Here is a 25,397-nt window from a genome sequence, read left to right as displayed (position 1 = left end):
ACTCTGTGAAACATACAGAGTCTGTCACAATGACTCAACTCTGCCATTATACTGTCTCTGCCAACATACAGTCTCTGTCACAATGACTCAACTCTGCCATTATACTGCAAAACAGCAACAGACAATTCATAAGTGAATAAGCAAGGCTATGTTCCAATAAAATTTTATTTACGGACCCTGAGATTTGAGTTTTATATCATCTTATTTCTATATAATATATAAATATACATATATATAATTTATATCACATTATTTTTCTTTAGATTTTTTTCCATTTCCATTTTCCATTTCCACATTTCCTACAATGTAGGAACGTAAAAACCAGTCTTATTAGTTCACAGACTATATAAAAATAACCAGTGGCTGGGGCGCCTGGGTGGCTCAGTGGGTTAAAGCCTCTGCCCTCGGCTCAGGTCGTGATCCCAGGGTCCTGGGATCGAGCCCCGCTTCAGGCTCTCTGTTCAGCAGGGAGCCTGCTTCCTCTCTCTGCCTGGCTCTCTGCTTACCTGTGATCTCTGTCTGTCAAATAAATAAATACAATCTTTAAAAAAAAAAAAAAAAAGCCAGTGGCTGAGAACAACGTACAACTGGAAAAGTTGTCCATCAACCAGGACCTGTTATGGAATTTGATTATGCAATCTGTGAAGAGTGTGGTAAAGAATTTATGGATTCTTACCTTATGACCCACTTTGATCTGGCAACTTGTGATAACTGCAGAGATGCTGATGATAAACATAAGCTCATAACAAAAACAGAAGCCAAACAAGAGTACCTTCTGAAAGACTGTGATTTAGAGAAAGAATGAGCCGGACTCTTAAAAAAAAAAACCTTGACAGAGTTAATTCTAAAAACTGGTGGTGGATGGATGGATCTCCTTCCCTTCGCCCTCCTTAGGGCGCGATGTACACCCTAGTTAAACAAGGTTACCCCATTTAAAATAATGTTCGGGAGACCCCCTCCACTCTGCTCATGGCTACAAAAGGTTACCCTAACAAAAATGACTGATCAGTCTGTATTTCAGTCACTACAGGCACTACAGTGTGTCTTAAAAAGAGCCCATGCAGGGATCCAAGCTGCCTACACTGAGATGGAGACAAAGACGGAACAACATCTTTACCACCCCAAAGACTTGGTTTGGATATGCCGTCACCGCGTGAGAAACTTGAAGTCTCATTGAAAGGGACCATTTACTGTCATCCTATAGAGGACCCGAGGGATTCCAACATCTTGCTGCAGAAATAAAATGGACAAAACCTGCGGTTCCCATCCTAATTTCAGCACTAACTGATTCTTTAAAAAGTTAAAGAATTGACTAATCTAGAAAGAAAAGGTGGGGATGTTGGGGTTGATTCCACGTTAAAACATGTTAACCCCCTGGGCCTGCCTGGGCCTACTTAGCCATAGTGACTCCATGTTGCCTAGGTAGACATTTTGTTGTCTAGAAAAGTTACTGCTCTCAGTTCCAGGTAACTGTTCCTAAAACACAACACCTAAAACAAGGTAACTGTTACTAAAACGCACACCTAAAACAAGGCCAATTCCAGGTAACTATTACTAAAACACATACCTAAAACAAGGCCATTGGTAACCATTACTAAAACACGCAGGTAGGAGACATCCAATCAGCCAAAGTCACATATGCAGATGTCTGTGATTGTGCCCTATAAAAACTAGCCTGTAAGACCAAGGGGCGTCGCTCTCTTTGGAGGCGGCCCTGGCCGGTCAGTCTGACTTGTAATGCTTGGCATAGAATAAAGCTTTACATAACTTTCACTTTGTCTCAGCCTCATTTCCCTGGCCGGTCAACCTAACTTCTAATGCTTGGCATAGAATAAGGCTTTGCATAACTTTGTCTCAGTCTCGTTCCTTTGATAACAGACCCAACATATGGGGGCTCATCCGGGATCAAACAACGAGAGTTGAGCCAGCATCAGAATTTCTGGGAAAAGCCTCCGGAGGTAAGATCTCCATATTCTGTGAGATCTGGTCTGTTTGGTGGTGGAGCTCCAGGGTATGGCCCACTGGGGAGAAGCTGTAGTGGTCCCCAGGGCTGGAGTGGATGCTCCCCAGGGCTGGAGTGGATGTGGGGATGCCCCATCCCTCTTCTGGTGGATCGTCTGGGGGTCCGAGCCCCCTTAGGTGGTCATCTGGGTCTGTAGGGGGCCAGGTAACCCCTGTCTGTAGGGGGCCGGGAAAACCCCCATCAGCAAGAGAGGGCCGCTGGGTCTTGTCTTTTTGTTGTCTGTTTTGTTACTCGTTTCTAGGGGACCGAGAAAATCCCCACTGGCGAATGTTTGTAGGGGACTAAGAAAATCCCCATCAGTGGCAGGTTCTGGGTAAGGGCTGCTGAGTCTGTGGTTGTCTGTATCTTGTCTTTTTGTTGTCTGTTATGTTGTTTGTAGTGTTTGGAAAAAAAAAAATGGGACAAGCAGAGAGTAAGGGGACTCTGACTTTCATCTCTCCATTCCTCCTAATAGATGTGGGACTTCTCCCTTGCTCATTTCTTATGTTAATGGCTATAACTGGAGCCAACTGTGGTTGGTCTAACTCAAGACAGAGACTTTAAGGAATATTCCCAAACAGCTGCCAAAACTCCCTTTGTTTAGGGGAAGTTCCTTGCCTTCTCTGGCCCGACCTCGACTGCCTAGCCCCTCCCCCTTGCTGGCGGGGCCTTCTGGCAGCACTTTGTTTGTTCTCTCTTCTCCTTCTGTGTCTGCACCAACTTGGGTGCAGCCTGCATAACTGGCTTCTAGACCATCCTCGGTGCTTCCTGCACCACGGCTCCTTCTCTCTTCACTGTCAAGAAACAAAAAGAGCACCCCCTGGACCTAACACTCCCCACTCCAGATATTCCCACCCGTGTCTCAGGTAAACATAAAAAATGGAATGGGTCCAGGTGAAACGTAAATCAGTACTTAAACTAAATTAAGTTTGTTGGTTTAATTAAGATAGACACTTACTATTAGTTATCAGTCAACTGCCTTTTCTCTGTTTTTTTTTTTTTTTTTTTTAGATAACATTAAAACTTTTAATAAAAACCTTAATGGCGTTTTTCTTTTGGTAATCTAGAATACATGGAGTCATTTTATGTGATTTATTATTCTGATGTGTTACATTTTAAAATTCATTTTAATTTTAGTCTGTCCTGACCATACCTAAAATTTTTTTGAGGATTTTTCTTCACAAACCTTTTACAATTTTTTTGTATCTAGGTTTTGTCCCAAGCCATTTTTTTAAATAATTATCTCATTTAGGACAAAATTACCTTTTATCTTTAACGAACTGTATTTTTATCCCCCCCCTTTTTTTTGTATCTCCTACTTTTCATATATAGGGTGTTTTTCTTACTTTCTTCAGTCTTAGTTATAATTAGAATATAAGTAGAATTTTTTTATTCTTAGAAACACGTTAGTCTCTAATGATGGCTAAGTATTAACCAACTGTGAACAGTTACAACAGAATTCTGTAGATGGCAAATTTATGAATCAGTTAAGCACAAAACATGTTTATCAACAGATTTAAATATTTTTAGTTTCTTTGCAGTAAGAACTCAAAAGCATAAACCTGGTTCCAGTAATTAATGCTTTAGTATTTTATCCCATTTGGTTAAGACCTAGATGTCCAACAAATTTAATTCCATTTGTCATCCAAGTAAACCTTCAGTGTTTCAGGTTACTAAAGACTTTGAAAGCTATTTTAACAATTATCCATTAAAACTTTGAGACAGACAATTAATCATCAGTTCAGTTATTTCTTTGCTAACAGATTTTAACAAATAACATGAGCTTATTTGACCTTCAGTAAACTTTGAAGTTTCACATTTACTGATGTAACTTTAAAGCCATGTCTATTTTAATTAAACCAACAAACTTAATTTAGTTTAAGTACTGATTTACGTTTCACCTGGACCCATTCCATTTTTTATGTTTACCTGAGACACGGGTGGGAATATCTGGAGTGGGGAGTGTTAGGTCCAGGGGGTGCTCTTTTTGTTTCTTGACAGTGAAGAGAGAAGGAGCCGTGGTGCAGGAAGCACCGAGGATGGTCTAGAAGCCAGTTATGCAGGCTGCACCCAAGTTGGTGCAGACACAGAAGGAGAAGAGAGAACAAACAAAGTGCTGCCAGAAGGCCCCGCCAGCAAGGGGGAGGGGCTAGGCAGTCGAGGTCGGGCCAGAGAAGGCAAGGAACTTCCCCTAAACAAAGGGAGTTTTGGCAGCTGTTTGGGAATATTCCTTAAAGTCTCTGTCTTGAGTTAGACCAACCACAGTTGGCTCCAGTTATAGCCATTAACATAAGAAATGAGCAAGGGAGAAGTCCCACATCTATTAGGAGGAATGGAGAGATGAAAGTCAGAGTCCCCTTACTCTCTGCTTGTCCCATTTTTTTTTTTCCAAACACTACAAACAACATAACAGACAACAAAAAGACAAGATACAGACAACCACAGACTCAGCAGCCCTTACCCAGAACCTGCCACTGATGGGGATTTTCTTAGTCCCCTACAAACATTCGCCAGTGGGGATTTTCTCGGTCCCCTAGAAACGAGTAACAAAACAGACAACAAAAAGACAAGACCCAGCGGCCCTCTCTTGCTGATGGGGGTTTTCCCGGCCCCCTACAGACAGGGGTTACCTGGCCCCCTACAGACCCAGATGACCGCCTAAGGGGGCTCGGACCCCCAGACGATCCACCAGAAGAGGGATGGGGCATCCCCACATCCACTCCAGCCCTGGGGAGCATCCACTCCAGCCCTGGGGACCACTACAGCTTCTCCCCAGTGGGCCATACCCTGGAGCTCCACCACCAAACAGACCAGATCTCACAGAATATGGAGATCTTACCTCCGGAGGCTTTTCCCAGAAATTCTGATGCTGGCTCAACTCTCGTTGTTTGATCCCGGATGAGCCCCCATATGTTGGGTCTGTTATCAAAGGAACGAGACTGAGACAAAGTTATGCAAAGCCTTATTCTATGCCAAGCATTAGAAGTTAGGTTGACCGGCCAGGGAAATGAGGCTGAGACAAAGTGAAAGTTATGTAAAGCTTTATTCTATGCCAAGCATTACAAGTCAGACTGACCGGCCAGGGCCGCCTCCAAAGAGAGCGACGCCCCTTGGTCTTACAGGCTAGTTTTTATAGGGCACAATCACAGACATCTGCATATGTGACTTTGGCTGATTGGATGTCTCCTACCTGCGTGTTTTAGTAATGGTTACCAATGGCCTTGTTTTAGGTATGTGTTTTAGTAATAGTTACCTGGAATTGGCCTTGTTTTAGGTGTGCGTTTTAGTAACAGTTACCTTGTTTTAGGTGTTGTGTTTTAGGAACAGTTACCTGGAACTGAGAGCAGTAACTTTTCTAGACAACAAAATGTCTACCTAGGCAACATGGAGTCACTATGGCTAAGTAGGCCCAGGCAGGCCCAGGGGGTTAACATGTTTTAACGTGGAATCGACCCCAACAGCTGGATTTGGACAGGAAGCCACCACTGGCCAACACTTGATCTATGCCATGATGTGTTGCCTGAGGACAGACATAATCTAATGAGAGATTATGGATTATCCAAAATTATCCAAGGCCCAACACTAAGGACAATGAAATAATTTCTGGAATTAGCTGGATGTTGTAGAGTATACACAGCAAACTCTTCTGAAACAGGCTTCTGTATGATTTAACTTAAACATCTTGGGAACCATTCTCAGAAAACACAGAAATGAAAAACACCTTCATTAGTAATCTCAAAATATTTCTTCAACAATCATCTTTGCTGATCTTCCAAATCATAATAAACCTTTCTTTAATTGAAAGTACATGAAACAGGGGGCACTGGGTGGCTCAGTGGGTTAAAGCCTCTGCCTTCAGCTCAGGTCATGATCCCAGAGTCCTGGGATAGAGCCCCACATCGGGCTCTCTACTCAGCAGGAAGCCTGCTTTCTCCTCTCTCTCTCTGCCTGCCTCTCTGCCTACTTGTGATCTCTATCTGTCAAATAAATAAATAAAATCTTTAAAAAGGAAAAAAAAAAAAGAAAGTATATGAAACAGGAAGCCATGGTCTAAAAGCATTAACTCAGCAACCCGGCACACACTGAAGACTCATTGCCTGTTAATGCTTATTCTTTGATCCAGTAGCAAGGCTCTTTATCTGTGTCTCTGAAGCAAATGCAAATTGAAGCAGCCATTCCAGAGAACAGTTTAGAGATTCCTCAAAAAGTTAAAAATAGAATCTACCCTACAATCCAGCAATTGCACTACTAGGTATTTACTCAAAGGATATAAAAATACAAATTCAGGGGTGCCTCAGTGGCTCAGTGGGTTAGAGCCTCTGTCTTTGGCTCAGGTCATGATCCCAGGGTCCTGGGATCGAGACCCCCATCAGGCTCTCTGCTCAGTGGGAAGCTTGCTTCCCCCTCTCTCTCTGCCTGCCTCTCTGCCTACTTGTGATCTCTGTCAAATAAATAAATAAAATCTATTAAAAAAATACAAATTCAAAGGGGTACATGCACCCTGATGTTTAAAGCAGCATTATCAACAACAGCCAAACTATGGAGAGAGCCCAAATGTCCACCAACTGATGAATGGATAAAGAAGAGGACACACGCACACACACACACACACATATATACACAGGAATATTACTTAGCCATCAAAAGAATGAAATCTTGCCATTTGCAATGACATGGATGGAGCTGGAGTGTATTATGATAAGCAAAGTCAGTCAGTCAGATAAAGACAAGTACCATATGATCTCACTAAGTGAAATTTAAGAAAGAAAAGAAATAAACATATGGGAAGGGGAGAAAAGTGAAAAAGGAAAGAGGGAAACAAACCATAAGTGAGTTTCTACTACAGAGAACAAACTGAGGGTTGATGGAGGGATGTGAGTGGAGGATGGGTTAGATGGATGATGGGTATTAAGGAGGACACTGGTTGCAATGAGCACTGCTGTTGTTATTTAAGTAATGAATTACTGAATTCTACCCCAGAAACCAATATTGCGCTGTATGTTAACTAACAAATTTTTTTTAAAAAAGAGGTAAAATGGGGGTGCTTGGGTGGCTCAGTCAGTTAAGCAGCTGCCTTCAGCTTGGGTCATGATCCCAGGGTCCTGGGATCAAGCCCTGAATCGGGCTCCCAGATCAGCAGAGAGCCTGCTTCTCCCTCTCCCTGTGCCTGCTGCTATACTTGTGATGTCTCTGTATCTGTCAAATAAATAAACAAAAATTTTTTAACAAGAGGTGAAACATAGCTAACCATAATTTTAAAAATCACCAATGTTAAAAGGTAGACAGAAACAACAAGGAAAAAAAAAATAACAGAGATACAAAATAACCAGAAAACAAAAGATAAAATGGTAGTGGTAAGTCCTTACATATTAGTAATCACCCTAAAAGTAAATGGATTGAACTCACCAATCAACAGAGAGAGACAGAGTCCAGACCCAACTATATGATGTCTTTAGGAGACTCATTTCAGTGATAAAGACACAAACAGGCTCCAAGTGATGGGGTAGAAGATGATACTCCAAGCAAATAACCAAAAGCAAGCATATGTAACTATTTTTGGATCAGACAAAATAGACTTCAAGACAAAAATGTTAACAAGAGACAGGGCAGGTCATTATATAATGATAAAAGGGGTCAACACATCAAGAACACAAAACATGGGTGACTGGGTGGCTCAGTTAGTTAAACATCTGCCTTCGGCTCAGGTCATGATCCCAGGGTCCTGGGATCAAGGCCTGCATCAGGCTCCAATCTCTCATGTGCATGCTCTCTCTGTATCAAATAAATAAATGAATCAATGAATAAATCTTTTAAAAAACCATACAATCATAAATATGTATTCTCCCAACACTTGAGCACTATTTAATTCTAGTATAGTTAACATACAGTGTTGTATTAGTTTCAGTTGTACAATATAGTGATTCAACAATTCTATATATTACTCAGTGCTCATTGTAAGTGTGCTCTTAATCCTCATCACCTATTTCACCCATTCCCCAACCTCCCCTCTGGTAATCATCTGTTTGATCTCTATAGTTAAATCTCTTTGTTTGGTCTCTTTTTCTCTTTGTTTCTTAAGTTCCGTATATGAGTGAAATCATATGGTATTTGTCTTTCTCTGACTGGTTGATTTCACTTAGCATTACACCCTCTAGATCCATCGTTGGCAAGATTTCATTCTTTTTTTATGGCTGAATAACATTCCATTCTGTGTGCATGTACATATGCCCCATATCCTCTTTGCCCAATTATCTATCAATAGACTTGGTTTACTTCCATAATTTGGCTATTGTAAATAATGTTGCAATAAATATAGGGGTGCATATATCTTTTCATATTACTGTTTCTGTATTCTTTGGGTAAATTCCCACTAGTGGAATTACTGAATTATGTAGTAATTCTATTGTTAAGTTTTTAAGGAACTTCCATGCTACTTTCCACAATGGTTATTCTAGTTTGCATTCCCACCCAAGGTGCATGGGGGTTCCTTTTTCTCTACATCCTCACCAACACTTGTATCTTGTGTTTTTGATTTTAGACACTCTGAAAGGTGTAAGGTGTTATCTCATGTGGTTTTGATTTACATTTTCCTGATGATTAGTGATGTTGAGCATTTTTTCATGTGTCTCTTGGCCATCCAGGTGTCTTCTTTGGAGAAATGTCTGTTCATGTCTTCTGCCCATTTTTTAATTGGATTATTTGTGGGTTTTTAGTGTTGAGTTGTGCAGGTTTTTTATATATTTTGCATAGTAACCCTTTATCAGACATGTCACTTGTAAATAACTTCTTCCATTCAGTAGGCTGCCTTTTAGTTTTGTTGACTGTCTTCTTTGCTGTGCCAGAAGCTTTTTATTTTGATGTACCCCCAATAGTTTTTTATTTTCCTTGCCTCAGGAGACATATCTAGAAAGATGTTGCTATGACTCTCTCTCCTAGAATTTTTATGTTTCAGGTCTCACATTTAGGTCCTTAATCTATTCTCAGTTCATTTTTATGTATGATGTAAGAATATGATCCAGTTTCATTTCTTGCATGTAGCTGTCCAGTTTTCCCAACACCACTTGTTAAAGATAATTTTTTCCCATTGCATATTTTTACTCCCTTTCTCACAGATTAATTGGCCATATAATTGGGAGTTTACTTCTGGGCTTACTATTCTATCCCAGTGATTTATGTGTCTGTTTCTGTCCCAGTACCGTTCTGTTTTGATTATTACAGCTTTGTAATGTATCTTGAAATCTTTGATTCTGATACACTCAGTTTTATTTTTCTTTTTCAAGACTGCTTTGCTTATTTGGGGTCTTTCATGGTTGCATGCAAGTTTTAGGGTTGTTTGTGCTAGTTCTGTGAAAAATGATTCTGGTATTTTGATAGGGACTGCATTAAATGTGTAGATTGCTTTGGGTAGGATAGACATTTTAACAATATTTGTTATTCCAATCCATGAGCATGGAATTCTTTCCATTTCTGTCATCTTCCATTTCTTTCATCAATGTTTTATAGTTTTCAGAGTATGAGTCTTTTACCTCCTTGATTAAGTTTATTCCTAGACATTTTATTCTTTTTGGTATAATTATAAATGGGACTGTTTTCTTAATTTCTCTTACTGCTACTTCATTATTAGTGTATAGAGATACAATGGATTTCTGTACATTGATTTTGTATTCTGCAACCTTCCTGAATTCATTCAGTAGTTCTAGTAGCTTTTTGGGGTCTTTATGGTTTTCTATATACAGTATCATGTGATGTGCAAATTCTGACAGTTAAAAAAAAGTTCTGGGTGCCTGGGTGGCTCAGTGGGTTAAAGCCTCTGCTTTCGGCTCAGGTCATGATCTCGGGGTCCTGGAATTGAGCCCCACATCGGGCTCTCTGCTCAGCAGGGAGCCTGCTTTCCTTCCTCTCTCTCTGCCTGCCTCTCTGCCTATTTGTGATCTCTGTCTGTGAAATAAATTAAAAAAAAAAAAGTTCTACTTCTTCCTTACCAATTCAGATATCCTTCTTTCAGATGTCTGTCTTCCTTCCTTCTTTCCTCTTTCCTTCCTGCCTCCTTTTTTTCTCTCTGCCCGCCCACCTGCCTGCCTGCCTGTCTTCCTTTTTTCCTTCCTATCCCTGATGCTAGGACTTTCAGTATTATGTTGAATATAAGTGATGAGAATGGACATTCTTGTTTTTGATCTTAGAGGAAAAAACTCAGTTTTTCACCATTAAGTATGTTTGCTGTGGCTTTTCACAAGTAACCTTTATTATGTTGAGATATCTTCTCTCTAAACCTACCTTTGTTGAAGGTTTTTATCATGAACGGCTGTCAAATTTTGTCAAATGCTTTTTCGGCACCTATTAAAATGATCATTGGTTTTTATTCATTCTCTTGCTGATGTATTGTGCCATGTTGATTGACTTGAGAATACTGAACTACCCTTGCACACCAGATACAAATCAGACTTGATCATGATGAATGTATTGTTAGATTCAGTTTGCTAACTTTTGTTGAGGATTTTTGCATTTATGTTCATCAGAGATACTGGCCTGTAGATTTGGAGTTTTGTTTGTTTGTTTGTTTGTTTGTTTTTTGTAGTGTCCTCATTTGGTTTTGGTATGAGGGTAATGTGGGCATCATACAATGAATTTGGAAGCTTTTCCTCCTCTTCTATTTTTTGGACTATTTTGAGAAAAATAAGTTTTAAGTGTTCTTTTAATGATTGGCAGAATTCACCTGTGAAGCCATTTGGTCTTGGACTTCTCTTGTTGGAAATTTTTTGATAACTGATTCAATTTCATTCCTGGGAACTTGTCTGTTCAAATTTTCTTCCTACTTCAGTTTTAGTAGGTGATATGTTTCAAGGTATCTATCCATTTCTTCTGGGCTGTCTAATTTGTTGGCATATAATTTTTTATAATATCCTCTTATAATTGTATTTTGTGTCTTTGTATTTGATTTTTTCTCCTCTTTAACTTCTGATTTTTGTTAATTCTTTTTTTTTTTTTGCTTTTTTGTTTTTTGTTTTGGGGTTTTTTTTGATGAGTCCAGCTAAAGGTTTTTCAATTTTGTTGATCTTTTCAAGAACAAGCTCCTAGCTTCACTGATCTGTTCTACTGCTTTTTAGTTTCTGTTTCATTGATTTTTGCTCTAGTATCTATTCTTTCCTTCCTTTTACTAGTTTTGGGCTTTTTCTTATTTTTCTAGCTTCTTTAGATAATAAAGGTTGGGTTTTTTATTTAAGACTTTTCTTAATTCTTGCAGGAGGCTTGTATTGGTACAAACTTCTTAGATCCACTTTTGCTGCATCCCAAAGGTTTTAGACTGCTGTGTTTTCATTTTCCTCTGTTCCATGTATTTCTTGATTTCCTCTTTGAGTTCTTTGTTGACCCTTCCATTGTTTATTGGCATGTTATTTAACCTCCATGTATTTGTGTTCTTTCCAGATTTTTTCTGGAAAATTAGTTGATTTCTAGTTGATTTCTAGTATTATGGTCAGAAAAGACGCATGGTATGACTTCAATCTTTTTTAATTTGTTGGGGCTTGTTTTTTGGCCAAATACGTGATCTGTTCTGGAGATTATTCCATGTGCACTTGAAGAGGAATCTATATTCTCCTGTTCTGGGATGGAATGTTCTGAATATCATCTGTTAGATCCATCTGATCCAATATGTCATTCAAAGGTACTATTTCCTTGTCAACTTTCTGTTTAGATGATATATCCATTGATGTAAGTGGGTGCTAAAGTCCTCTACTACTACTGTATTACTATTGATTAGTTCCTTATGTTTGTTATTAGCAGCTTTAGGTATTTGGTTGTTCCCATGTTGACTGCATAAATATTTATAATTATTATATCTTCTTGTTGATTGTTCCCTTTATGATTAAATAGTGTTCTTTGTTACGATCTTGTTTTAAAGTCAATTTTGTCTGATATAAGTAGGGTGTTTTTTTGTAAGATTTTATATACTTATTTGAGAGAGGGAGAGAAAGAGAGCACAAGAGGGAGATGGCGAGGCAAACGCCCTATTGAACAAGGAGCCCGACACTGGGCCCCATCCCAAAAGTCCGAGATCATGACTGAGCAGAAGGCAGCCCCTTAACTGACAGATCCACCCAGGTGCCCCTGATATAAGTATTGTTAATCCAGCTTTCTTTTCATACCATTTGCATGATAAATATTTCTCTACCTCCTCACTTTCAATCTGCATGTGTCTTTAGGTCTGAAATGAGTCTCTTGTAGGCAGCATATAGATGGGTCTTGCCTTTTTATTCATTCTATCACCCTATGTCTCTTGATTGCAGCATTTAGTCCATTTACATTCAAAATAATTATTGATAGGTATGTACTTACTGCTATTTTAAAACCTATTCTTTTGACTTTTTCTCTGTTATGCATGTGCAAAACATTCTTTGTATGTAGTATCTTATTCTCAATAACCGCACAGAACTAAGGTAGAAATATTTTTAACTGAGTCTCTACTTCTCATGGCAATGCAGTTATTTGCATATGTTGAATAAAAATCTGTCCTCCTTTTTACTGGAATATAATTTAACAAATTATGTAATCAAGGTCAAATATGAAGGATTATATTTGACAATACATTCCATTCGGTCAGATATGACAAGTAAGGGCCTATCTAGCCAGAGCGATTCCATCCAGTTACATAGTGATTTTGTTGTTTATGCAGTAAAACTTAAACTGACCCTGCCCCCACCCCCAGGGGAACCTACTTAAAAGCAAGTCCAGGAAACCAGTAAAATATCGTCGGCCAGTCCCAGATAACAGAGCCCAAAGGGTGGGTCAGGTCAGGTAGAGATAACAGAGCCCCAATGCAGGGATGAGTCGGGCCAGGTGGAGACATCCAATCAGTGGGGTGCGCATACTGTCTCCCTAGCTACCAAAGAGTGTGGGCCCCACCTTTTGGGTGCCAATTCTGACCAAGGTGACAGGCTAGTTCAAATAGCTACTATGAGGTGATTTGTAATTCAACTGGCCACTCATGTGTAACCTAGCATGACTGTGCAGCTTTCTCTGTGTGTTACAATCTCATTGGCCACCTGCGTGTGGCCAGGCTCAACCACATGGCCTTTGCTCTATAAAAGTTAGTCTGTAAGGCAGGGAGGGGTCGCTTTCTCTGTAAGAGGCGGCCCCAAACAGTCGGTTTGATTCTTGATGCTTGGCACAAAATAAAGCTTTGCTTGACCTTCGCTTTGTATTAGTCTCGCTCTTTTGATTATGGACCTAACATACCCAGTCTCCATTAAGGACACAAATATAATTGATATTTGAAAACCCATGCTTATAAGTCTTCCTTAGCAATCTGGTATCTGTTGTTGTACATGGTCCCAGCATCACAGGCAGGAAGAAAGATCAATGCCTAGCAGGAAAAAAGACAAATTTGCCCATGTTTGTAGGTACACAGGTGAAACCTGGTAGAGATGAATTTCTTATTGTGTAAATAATCATGATAAAAAGAGCTTTGGAATGACAGGGACTATTAAAATTGAAATTTTTGATTCTGTACATAATCTCCAGATAGAATCTAATTTGATGGGCACCTGGGTGGCTCAGTTGGTTAAGCATCTGCCTTTGGCTCAGGTCATGATCCCAGGGTCCTGGGATCAAGGCCTATATCAGGCTCCCTGCTCGACTGGGAGCTTGCTTCTCCCTTTCCCACTCCTTCTGCTTTTGCACTCTCTCTCTCTCTCTGTCAAATAAATCTTAAAAAAAAAAATCTAATTTGATAGAAGTTGTTTAACACAATCTGGTTCTAGATTTGCTGATTATACAACAAGGAACATTATGTGTATGAACTGATCTTTCTTACTGAACCTATGGAAATTAATAAAAGCAAATAACACAACACCTCACTAAGATGAATCTCTAAATAATCTATAGAAGTTAATTATGATTTTAAGAGGAGACTGTTAAACTATTCAAACTTAGAAATAAGGCAAAAAGTTGATTGTTGGATCATATAGTATCATATGATAGCACATTCTTTAACAAACTTGTGTCAGTGTCATCTGACTCTTTGAGGAAGGTACCTTTTTTTGAATTACCATTTAGTTATCAATTAGGACAAAACTATGCAAAGTTAGATGGTAAGTTGTAGAAAACTGATAAAAACGGAAATGATTTCTGCCCAGGAGAGATGCAGATAATATTTTCTGATAGAGAAGATAACTACAAAGATAAGAGTTTATTGTCATATAGTATTATATAATCAGATATATATGTGTGTATATATAGTATAGTATATTAACTAAGTTTGTATCTAATCTAGTGATCTAATTTCAGCATTTCTTTGTTGCACTCACTATACACATGTTGGTTTCTCACTTTTCTTTTGAGTGGGTTTTGTCATCCTGATTTGTTCTCTCATTAATGTGCTAAATAAAACTTTACTCATGTTCGCTATCTAGTTGCAGGAGAATTACAATGTTTTTAAAGGTTTTCTTTATTTATTTGAGAGAGAGAGAGCACGCACAAGTGTGGGGAAGGAGCAGAGGGAGAGGGAGAAGCAGATTCTCCATTGAGCAGGGAACCTGATGCAGGGCTTGATACCAAGATGCTGAGATCATGACCTGAGCCAAAGGTGGATACTTAACTGACTGACCTACTCAGGTGTCCCTACATGAGAATTAGATTTTTCTTGTTTTGAGAATTATACTTTCACAAAAAGATTTAAGAAAGCTCTACAGAAATGGTTTTGCTGCATAAATAGGAACTTAGCTGAACTTCCAGGAACAGCTACCAGAACTGCTCTATTTTTATTTCATTATCAATCAGATTAACGATTTAATTTTTACCAATAATTTCAGGAATAAATATACTAAAAATGGTCAACTCACCACCATCATCAATCCATAATCATACACACCCAATAAAGAATGACCAGAATAATCCTAACAAAAACAATGTCTTTGCTACAAAAAAAGTATCCACACATCTAAATCTTTAAATCACTTGCCAACATCACTTCAGCCACCCCTGACTGTACAGCATGCCAGCAAAGAAAACTCCACAATTAAACCTAAAAATAAAGCCCCCTAGGTAGCCATATTTGGAACTTTGGGTTTTGGGATACTTCACAGTAGCCACAGTAGTAGTATTAATGAAATACTGCAAGCATGCCACCTAAATATGCTAAAATAAAACTTTTAATCCTTAAAAAATCCACCAAAATTTATTACAATAACATATCTAACCCTATCACTTACAGTAAGATTTTATGTTATACATTATACATAAGACACAAAATCAGCCTTTCCATCTGGAAGGCACATTCGCCATAACATTAACTATGGCTGACAAATTCAATATATACATTCTAATGGAGAAGCTCTGGTTTGTATGTGTCTATTTATTTATGTATGATGAGACATATACAGAGCTTACATGCACACAGAAACAGTATTTAGAGGCTATATACTCCTATAAGAACAAGCTTTCTGGGGTGCCTGGGCGGCTGCGTCAGTTAAGTGTCTGCCTTTGGCTCAAGTCATGCTCCTAGGGTCCTGGGAATGAGCCCCACATCGGGCTCCCTGCTCAGTGGGAAGCCTGCTTCTCCCTCTCCCACTCCCGCGGCTTGTACTCCCTCTCTCCCTGTCAAATAAATAAATTAAATCTTTTTTTAAAAAATCACATTCTCTAAGAAGATACAGTAATTACAAATCCACTTCCAGCTATTTCTTATATTAACACTAGTTAACAGAATGAAATTGAAGTAGAGAAGTCCATTTTAACATAATGCTTTACTTAACAATATTTTTACATGAAACAGATTCAAATAAGTTCTCAGGGCTAGTATCAAATTTAAATAAAATTCCATTCATCCCCAAGTACACAATTAAAAATACTGTAAGACTTACTCTCCTAATTATAATTACCTGATAAGAGAGCTATTACTACAGCTGATATCCACACCGCACTGTCTCTGATGCTACAGGTGCTAGCAGTATGAATGTTTGCTGTCCTGTCATGTTCAGATGTCTGTTTTCAAAACTGAAGTCTCAAGTGAATGTATCTGATTGGAATAACCCAGGTCACATAGACTCCCCCTAGGGATATGATAATTTGGAAACTAGGTAGTTTTGTTGTCTTTAATCTATCTTGGAAAGGCAGATTTAACTTTTATCAAATGCAAATGTGACCTTTTATTTTAGCCACTTTAAAATACTCAGGATAATTCTAAACTCTCTAACTTGCTATTTAAGCATTGCTATATTCTCCTCTAAACATGTTTTCCCAGGTTCTTCTTCAAGTCTCTCTCCCATCTCCTCCTTACTGACCTTTCTCTCTTTTCTTCCCTTCGTTCTTCTCTTCCTCTTTCACACATGCATGCATGTACACCATATCCACTCTTGCTCCAGTATACTGTAATCTTTGAAACATGCTGCCAGCATTGCCTATGGTTCCCATTAGTAATGATGTTCTTTCAGCTCAAATGATACCTTTGCATGAAGTACTCTTCAGCCCTCTCAAGTACAACCATTCACTCTTGCCTCTAAATTAAACTGTACACAGCAATGTTTTATATTTTACCACATTGGCCTATTTATCTCCTTTTCCCAGAATCCCCCATCTCCATCCCCCAGACTGAGTTAGACATGGCTCTTGTGTGCTCCTAAGCCATCTAAAATTAAGTTCAGTTCAGCACTTATCACACTGTATTTTGTCTCTTCTAGCCTGTGAACTCCATTAGAGCTTAGTGTGTGTTTATTCACCATTATATTCCATGTGCCAAGAACCTAAAATGTACTCAAATAAATATCTAATGAATGATAAGAAGAGGAGGTTAGAATAAATGTGTCCCCAGTCTGCCTCATCTATGACTGTGAGCTACTCAAAATGCCTAGGAAAATGCTGTGTACATGGAAGATACAATAAAAGTTTATGCAATGCTTCGATAAAAAGGAATTAAATGACAAAAGTTTATGTGTTTATCTTCAGAATTTCCAGTCAATGTAGAAAGCAGCAATTAGACTGACTGCATTCCTGGAAAAGCCCTCTATCAATGCTACAGTTCTGCTACCAAACTGGGATGAAATTGTGTGTATGCTAGGAGCAGCACATGACTTCATACAGAAGAGAGATTCAATGCAGGTTTGTTGAGTTGGGAAATGTCTTACCGGTGACTGTACAAACCATTTGCCTGCATTCAGAGTCGACAGGAAACTCCAATGGAAGAAGCTAGGATGTGTTAAGGAGGCATTTGGCATGACCTCCTTAATATTGGTTGTTCTTCTCAGGTCATAGTCATGCATAAGAAAAGGTACATGATCTAAACTGCAGGCAGAAGGGGAAAAGAAGAGGGAAAAAGGCTGAACTCAGCCACGTTGGTTCTCAGAAAGCCCATCAATGTCAAAGACTTACTAGGGTTCCTTACTCCCTCCCAAATCTCAGCAAAGGACTAAAAACTAGTCACTTATAGTTTGATTTCAATATTTTATGCTCTAGAAATCAGTTTTTAATGATATATAATAATCATATTAGTGATAGTAAAAAAGTAGCTTCCCTATCCAGGGGCTTTCTGGCATCAAGAAGACAGTAGGTACAGTAATAACCTGAGAGTAAGGCAAGTAGTGTAGGGATGGGGCAAAGCTCTGAGGTCCAAAACCATACTAAGCTGGCATCCACACAATCTCCTGTTCTGACCCATTTCCCAGGTAGGTACCTTCCTTGAGTATTTCTGGCCCTAGACCCTTCATATCAGATGGTATCATTAGAAAAGTTCCTTGTTCTCTTATCTGTTATTTGCCTTTAAGTATCTCTGGTTTTATGAAAATCTCTCTTCCTTTCTCATTAAAGTACCTGTGAAGAGAACTCTGTAATAGCCATGAGGTAACATAGATGAGACTTGGCCTCCTGTCCATAAACAACTAGAAAACTGGACAAAATAAGGGAAATAATTCTTTTCAGCCCAGTGGGGAACTGGGAGCACAGTATGATTATCTCTGAGAAAATGTATACAGATGAAATTAGCTCTTCCATTACCCAGGCTTCCTTTTTGCAGGTGAATACTAGACTGTGTCACAGAGAGGGGGACCCTAAAATGTACCCAGCTATCATGTTGATTTGAGTAGAAAGAGAACAGATCAAAGAGAGGTCGGGTTAGCTAGAATTTGTCAGCTAGCATCTCACAAAGAATGGAGCTATGGGGAAAACAAAAATAAAGAGTTCCTGAGAAATATGCAGAGGTCCTTTGAGTATATACCTAAATATCAATTAGTATATGTGCAGAGTAAAACCTTATAAAGCTTGTGAAGAACAACTTCCATGAAAAGAAAAATCACCAGAAAGTTCTAAGACAATGTACAGAGCCCACACAGGACTATGAATCTTTCAAGTTCCATCCAGCAAGAGCAGAGAGACTTCAGTAATTACAAAGGCATTCTTCAGAGACTCCAGGGGGCCATGCCCTAAAATGGGGATAATTTAGAACTAGAATGACATTAAAGAACTTAAAAATAGCCTTCAAAGGATCAACCTAACTTTAAGTAACTTAACTTCTTGCTAAAGAAGTCCAAAATTCTTTAAAGGAATACAACAAAATACAGCAGCTATCCTAAAACCACATGTCCACCAAATTTACCAGACATGCAAAGAAGCAGGAAAATGTAACCAGAACCAGAAATAATTATTCAATAAAGACAAACTCAGAAATGAAAGTGATGATAGAATGAATCAACAAGAGCATTAAATCATATAAAACAAAAATGCATATTTTGCTTAAATGTATATTTAAATATACATTTAAATAATGTCAAGAAAACATGAACATAATAAAAAAAAGGAAGTTCCAAAGCTGAAAAACTGTAATAATTAAATGAAAATTTCACTGCACTTACTTAACATAAGATTAGATAGTATAGATCATGTGGAGATCAGAGAATTTGAAGATGTAGGAATAGAACCTATCCAAATGACCTATAATACACTATTAGACAAGTAATATTGTATATGCATGACTGGGGTCTTAAAAAGATGGGAGAAAAAAAATCTGAGGAAATGAAAAGTAAAATGTCTTAAAAATTGGATGATAATTACACATCAACAAATCCAAGAATCTTCAGGGATACCAAGAAGGATAAATATAAGAAAGAGTACATATACATACACCACATTAAGGATTATTACATCCAAATTTGTGAAAAACACCCAAAAACTGATAAGGGAAAAGAAACTATAAAGGTAGGCAGAGGAGGAAATGAAGGACATAGTTAGAGAGAAATAAAGAAAAGCATATAGCAGACTTCTCATAAAAAAATGATAAAAGATAAAAGACAAAACATTAGTGAATCAACATATTTTAAACGATGAAGGAAAATAACTATCAACTTAAAATCTTTCAAAAATGAAAGAAAAGAGGATTCTGGAAAAACAGCAAAGTAGGAAGCACCAGGAATCTGTCCTTCAACTTAGACAACAACTGCACCAGCAGACTATGTCTAATGTAATTATCTTGGAACTCTGGAGTATATTAAAACGGTAGCAATTTCCAGGGGGAGGCTGGCACATAAATTGGGGTTAATCTTCCTCAATTTCAGCTCTTAGCACATTAGCAGCTATCAACCCCCCACCCCGGCCACATGGCATAAAACTGTGCAGTTCCAAGAGTAGCTTACACAGCAGCTGGTGAGAGCTGGGTAGCACAAACAACCCTGTACCCCAAATATAGGGGGTGTGTGTTCTGGTCACTGTTGCTTTTTGCCATAGGAGGGCAGACAGAGAGGCAAGCCACCATTATTGCACCTACTCCCACTATTGCAAAGTCCTTCCTTTCAGGCAAAAGTGACTGCCAGGAAATTTAAAGGACTAGCACCCTTTAATCCCTCTTCATTTTTCTCTTTTTCCCAGATATTAAAAAGCTAGCACACTAGAAATAGCTGCATATATGGGGAAAATCAGAAAGTGACTGTGCATTCCAGAGGAAAGAATCAGGAAAACCTAAGACCTTGATTTTATACTTTAGGCATACTACATGATATAAAAATAATAACAAAAAACACAGCAAACCCCGAGGAAGGGGGAGAATCTGATTTCTAGTTTTATCACATTATTAGATTCAAATTTCCAGTTTTCAATTAAGAAAAATCACAAAGAAACAAGAAGTATGGCCCATTCACAGAAAAAAATAAATCAACAGAAACTATTCCTAAGAAAGAGCTCATGGCAGATATACTACACAAAGACTTAAAAACAATCATCTTAAAAATATTCAAAGAACTAAAGGAAGATGTAGATAAGGTCAAGAAAACAATGTATGAACACAATGGAAATATGAATAAAAAGATTTAAAATCTAAAAAGAAATCAAAAAGAAATTCTGAAGCTGAAAAGTACAAGAACTGAAATGAAAAACTGATGAGAAAATTCAAAGGCAGATTTAAGCAGGCAAAAGCAGGATTCAGTGAACTTGACAATAGTACAATAGAAGTACTGAGTCTGAGGAAAAGAAACAGAAAATATTGCTAAAAAAAAAAAAAAAAGTGAAGAGTCTAAAGGATATCCTAACACCAAAGCCAAACAAACACACCACAAGAAAACTACAGATCAATATACCTAATGAAAATGATGCAAAAATCCTCAACAAAATACTAGCAAATTGAAGTAAGCAGTGTATTAAGACCATTATAGCCCATGACCAAGTAGGATTTATTTCGGGAATGCAAGGATGGTTCAACACACCAAAACCCATCAATGTAATATACCACATTAACAGAATAAAGGGGGAAAAAACCACATGATCACCTCAATTGATGCAAAAAAAGCATTTGACAATATTCAACACCCATCATGATAAAAGAGACTCAACAAATGAGGAATAGAAAGAAACAACCTCAACATAATAAAAGACATAAATGAACACCCACAATGATCATCATACTCAATGGTGAAAGATTGAAAGCTTTTCCTCTAAGATTAGGAATAAGGCAAGAATGTCTACTTTTGTCACTTCTATTCATAGTGGTACAGGACATTCTAGCCACATCAATTAGGCAAGAAGGAGAAAAGGCAACCAAACTGGAAAGGAAAGAATAAAATTACCCTTGTTTTCAGATGGTATGATCTTATACATAGAAAATCCTAAAGATTCCCAAAAAAACCAGAACAAATAAATTGACCCAAGCTGCAGGATACAAAGTTAAAAGATAAAAATCAGTTGCATTTCTATTCACTAATTATTCACTAACAGTGTGAGTAAAAAAATTACAAAATGATTCCAATCATAATAGCCATCACAAAGAATAAAAATTAACCAAGGAGGTGAAAGATCTACATGATAAAAACTAGAAAACAATGCTGAAAGAAATTAAATAAGACGTAAATGGAAACATATCCCTTGTTCATGGATTAAAAGACATAAATTGTTAAGATATCAACACTATCCAAAGCAATCTACAGATTCAATGCAATTCTTATCAAAATCCCAGTGATGTTTTTAAAGAAATAGAAGAACCCATCCTAAAATTCATATGAAATCTTAAGGTATTCTAAATAGTCAAAAAAATCTTGAAAAAGAAGAAGAAAACTGGAAGACTCATGTTTCCTGATTTTGAAACTTACCACAAAGCCACAGTAATCAAAATAGTGTGGTCCTGGCATAAAGAAAAACAGACCAATGGAACAGAATAGAGAACCTAAAAATAAACTTTTACATACACGGTAAATGACTTTTGACAAGGGTGCCAAGACCATTAACAGGAAAAGGACAATCTTTTCAACAAATGATGCTGTAATAACTGGACATTCACATGAAAAGAATGAAGCTGGACTTTTACCTAATACCATATACAAAAACTAAGTCAAAATGAATCAAGGATATAAATGTAAGAAATAAAACAAGAAAACTCTTAGAGGACAAAACCATAACATTGGATTTGGCAGTTACTTCTTGGATATGACAACAAAGGTATCGACAACAAAAGAAAAAACACGCATGGGACACCTGGGTGGTTCAGTTGGTTAAGTATTTGCCGTCAGCTCAGGTCATGATCCCAGAGTCCTGGGATTGAGTCCAATATTGGGTACTTTGCTCAGCTGGAAGCCTACTTCTCCCTCTGCCTGATGCTCTCCCTACTTGTGTGCATTTGTGCTCTCTCTGAAAAATAAATAAAATCTTCAAAAAAGAAAAGAAAAAAAAACAGGCAAATTGGTCTTTATGAAAAAAAAATTTCTGCATCAAAAGCACTATCAATAGAGGAAAAAGGCAACCCACAGAATGGGAGAAAATATTTGCAAATCATATATTTGATAAGGGATTAATACCCAGAATATATACAAAACTCCTAAATCTCAAGAACAAAGGGAAAAAAAATTCAAAACTAGGCAAAGGACTTGAAGAGACATTTCTCCAAAGAAGATTATAAATTGCTAATAAGCACATGGAAAGATGCTAGACATTACTTATTAATAGGTAAATGCAAATAAAAACTATAATGAGATACCACCTCACACCCACTGAAGTGGCTACTATCAGAAAGAAAGAGGAGACAGGGAGGGAGAAGGAGAGAAAGAAGGAGGGAGGGAGAGAGGAGGAAAGACAAAGTGTTGTTGAGGATGTGGAGAAATTGGAACCCCTATGCACTGCTGGTAATAACATAAGATGATACAGCTACTGTGGAAGAAAAGTATGACAGTTCCTCAAAAAATTAAAAAACAGAATTACCACATAATACAGCAATCCCACTTCTGGGTATACACCCAAAAGGACTAAAAGCAGGGTTTGTTTTTTTGGGTTTTTTTTTCCCCCCACAAAGGTCTTTTATTGAGATTCAACTGTATTTTCTCAAGTAAGCATTGCCCTGGCTGCTGTAAGCTTTTTTTTTTTTTTTTTAATTTATTTTCAGCGTAACAGTATGCATTGTTTTTGCACCACACCCAATGTTCCATGCAATCCGTGCCCTCTCTAATAGCCACCACCTGGTTCCCCCAACCTCCCACCCCTGCCCCTTCAAAACCCTCAGATTGTTTTTCAGAGTCCATAGTCTCTCGTGGTTCACCTCCCCTTCCAATTTCCCTCAACTCCCTTCTCCTCTCCATCTCTCCTTGTCCTCCATGTTATTTGTTATGCTCCAGAAATAAGTGAAACCATGATAGTTGACTCTCTCTGCTTGACTTATTTCACTCAGCATAATCTCTTCCAGTCCCGTCCATGTTGCTACAAAAGTTGGATATTCATCCTTTCTGATGGAGGCATACTACTCCATAGTGTATATGGACCACATCTTCCTTATCCATTCATCTATTGAAGGGCATCTTGGTTCTTTCCACAGTTTGGCGACCGTGGCCATTGCTGCTATAAACATTGGGGTACAGATGGCGCTTCTTTTCACTACATCTGTATCTTTGGGGTAAATACCCAGTAGTGCAATGGTGGGGTCATAGGGAAGCTCTATTTTTAATTTCTTGAGGAATCTCCACACTGTTCAAAGTGGCTGCACCAACTTGCATTCCCACCAACAGTGTAAGAGGGTTCCCCTTTCTCTACATGCTCTCCAACACACGTTGTTTCCTGTCTTGCTAATTTTGGCCATTCTAACTGGTGTCAGGTGGTATCTCAATGTGGTTTTAATTTGAATCTCCCTGATGGCTAGTGATGATGAACATTTTTTCATGTGTCTGATAGCCATTTGTATGTCTTCATTGGAGAAGTGTCTGTTCATATCTTCTGCCCATTTTTTGATATGATTGTCTGTTTTGTGTGTCTTGAGTTTGAGGAGTTCATTATAGATCCTGGATATCAACCTTTTGTCTGTACTGTCATTTGCAAATATCTTCTCCCATTCCGTGGGTTGCCTCTTTGTTTTCCTGACTGTTTCCTTTGCTGTGCAGAAGCTTTTGATCTTGATGAAGTCCCAAAAGTTCATTTTCGCTTTTGTTTCCTTTGCCTTTGGAGACATATCTTGAAAGAAGTTGCTGTGGCTGATATCGAAAAGGTTACTGCCTAGGTTCTCCTCTAGGATTCTGATGGATTCCTGTCTCATGTTGAGGTCTTTTATCCATTTTGAGTTTATCTTTGTGTACGGTGTAAGAGAATGGTCGAGTTTCATTCTTCTACATATAGCTGTCCAGTTTTCCCAGCACCATTTATTGAAGAGACTATCTTTTTTCCACTGTATATTTTTTCCCATTTTGTCGAATATTATTTGAGGATTATTATTCCCCATAGAGTTGAGGATCCACATCTGGGCTCTCTACTCTGTTCCACTGGTCTATGTGTCTGTTTTTATGCCAGTAACATGCTGTCTTGGTGATTACAGCTGTGAAGTAAAACTTGAAATCAGGTAATGTGATGCCCCCAGTTTTGTTTTTGTTTTTCAACATTTCCTTAGCGATTCGGGGTCTCTTCTGATTCCATACAAATTTTAGGATTATTTGCTCCAGCTCTTTGAAGAATACCGGGGGAATTTTGATTGGAATGGCATTAAAAATATAGATTGCTCCAGGCAGTATAGACATTTTAACAATGTTTATTCTTCCGATCCAAGAGCATGGAATGGTCTTCCATCTTTTTTATGTCTTCTTCAATTTCTTTCATGAGCATTCTGTAGTTCCTTGAGTACAGATCCTTTACCTCTTTGGTTATAAAAGCAGGGACTTAAGGAGATATTTATATATCCATGATCATAAAAGAATTATTTGCTATAGTTAAAATGTGGGAGTAACACAAGTGTCCATCAACTGATAAACAGATAAACAAATATGGTGTATACATATAATGGATTATTATTAATTCTTTTTAGGATGAAAATTGTACAAAACGCTAAACATGAGTGAACCATGAGAGCTTAATACTAAATAATATAAGCCAATCACAGAACTATAAATACTGTAAGATTACACTTATATGAAGTACTTAGAGTAGTCACAATTATAATGTAAGAAAGTAGAATGGGGTTGCCAGGAGCTTGAAGGAGGACAGAATAGGGAGTCATTATTTAATGGGTATAGAGTTTCAGATTATGAGGATGGATGGTTGAAGTTTGCACAGCATTATAAATATATATAATACCACTTAATTATACATTTAAAAAATAGTTAGATGAAACATTTTTTACTCTTATATTTTACAACAATTTTTAAAAATTTATACCAAAAAAGGCCACCACATAATATTTACTTGGGAAAGCAACCCAGATGAAATGCTTGTTTTCTTGGTGAGTAAGCACATTTCAGAGTGGACAAATAAATAATTAAATATATGTATGTTTAAAACAATCATACTGAGTATTTGGCATTTTAAGTAAATTTATGTGTTTAAGAGTATTTCTCCTAGGTTACCTTTGTAATTTCAATTTAAAATATGAAACTGAGTAGCTGATCTAGATTTGTGATTATTATTTGTGATTATAAGTTCACATCTCATTACATTTATAGATTTGAAAGATATAAGAACATTTAATGTC

The 25,397-nt window shown here is 37.8% G+C and overlaps 1 protein-coding gene and 1 long non-coding RNA gene across 6 annotated transcripts in view; one reads left to right on the top strand and one right to left on the bottom strand.

Annotated features, from left to right (window-relative positions):
• The window catches only part of GDPD4 (glycerophosphodiester phosphodiesterase domain containing 4), a 177,888-nt gene that overhangs the window by 80,690 nt on the left and 71,801 nt on the right, over nucleotides 1-25,397 (bottom strand). For all 5 annotated transcript variants that reach the window (XM_032357925.1, XM_032357924.1, XM_032357922.1 and 2 more), the window contains one exon: nucleotides 17,119-17,275. In XM_032357925.1, the coding sequence (XP_032213816.1) occupies nucleotides 17,119-17,275 (157 nt within the window). The remainder of the gene's footprint in view (nucleotides 1-17,118; nucleotides 17,276-25,397) is intronic.
• On the top strand, nucleotides 1,826-21,167 carry LOC116598700. The gene is made up of 3 exons (XR_004289141.1): nucleotides 1,826-1,958; nucleotides 2,039-2,040; nucleotides 21,152-21,167. It is a non-coding gene; the product is annotated as an uncharacterized LOC116598700 (long non-coding RNA).

The sequence above is a fragment of the Mustela erminea genome, chromosome 9, assembly GCF_009829155.1.
Source record: "Mustela erminea isolate mMusErm1 chromosome 9, mMusErm1.Pri, whole genome shotgun sequence".
Classification (NCBI taxonomy): domain Eukaryota; kingdom Metazoa; phylum Chordata; class Mammalia; order Carnivora; family Mustelidae; genus Mustela; species Mustela erminea.
This window is presented reverse-complemented; position numbering and strand designations above follow the sequence as displayed.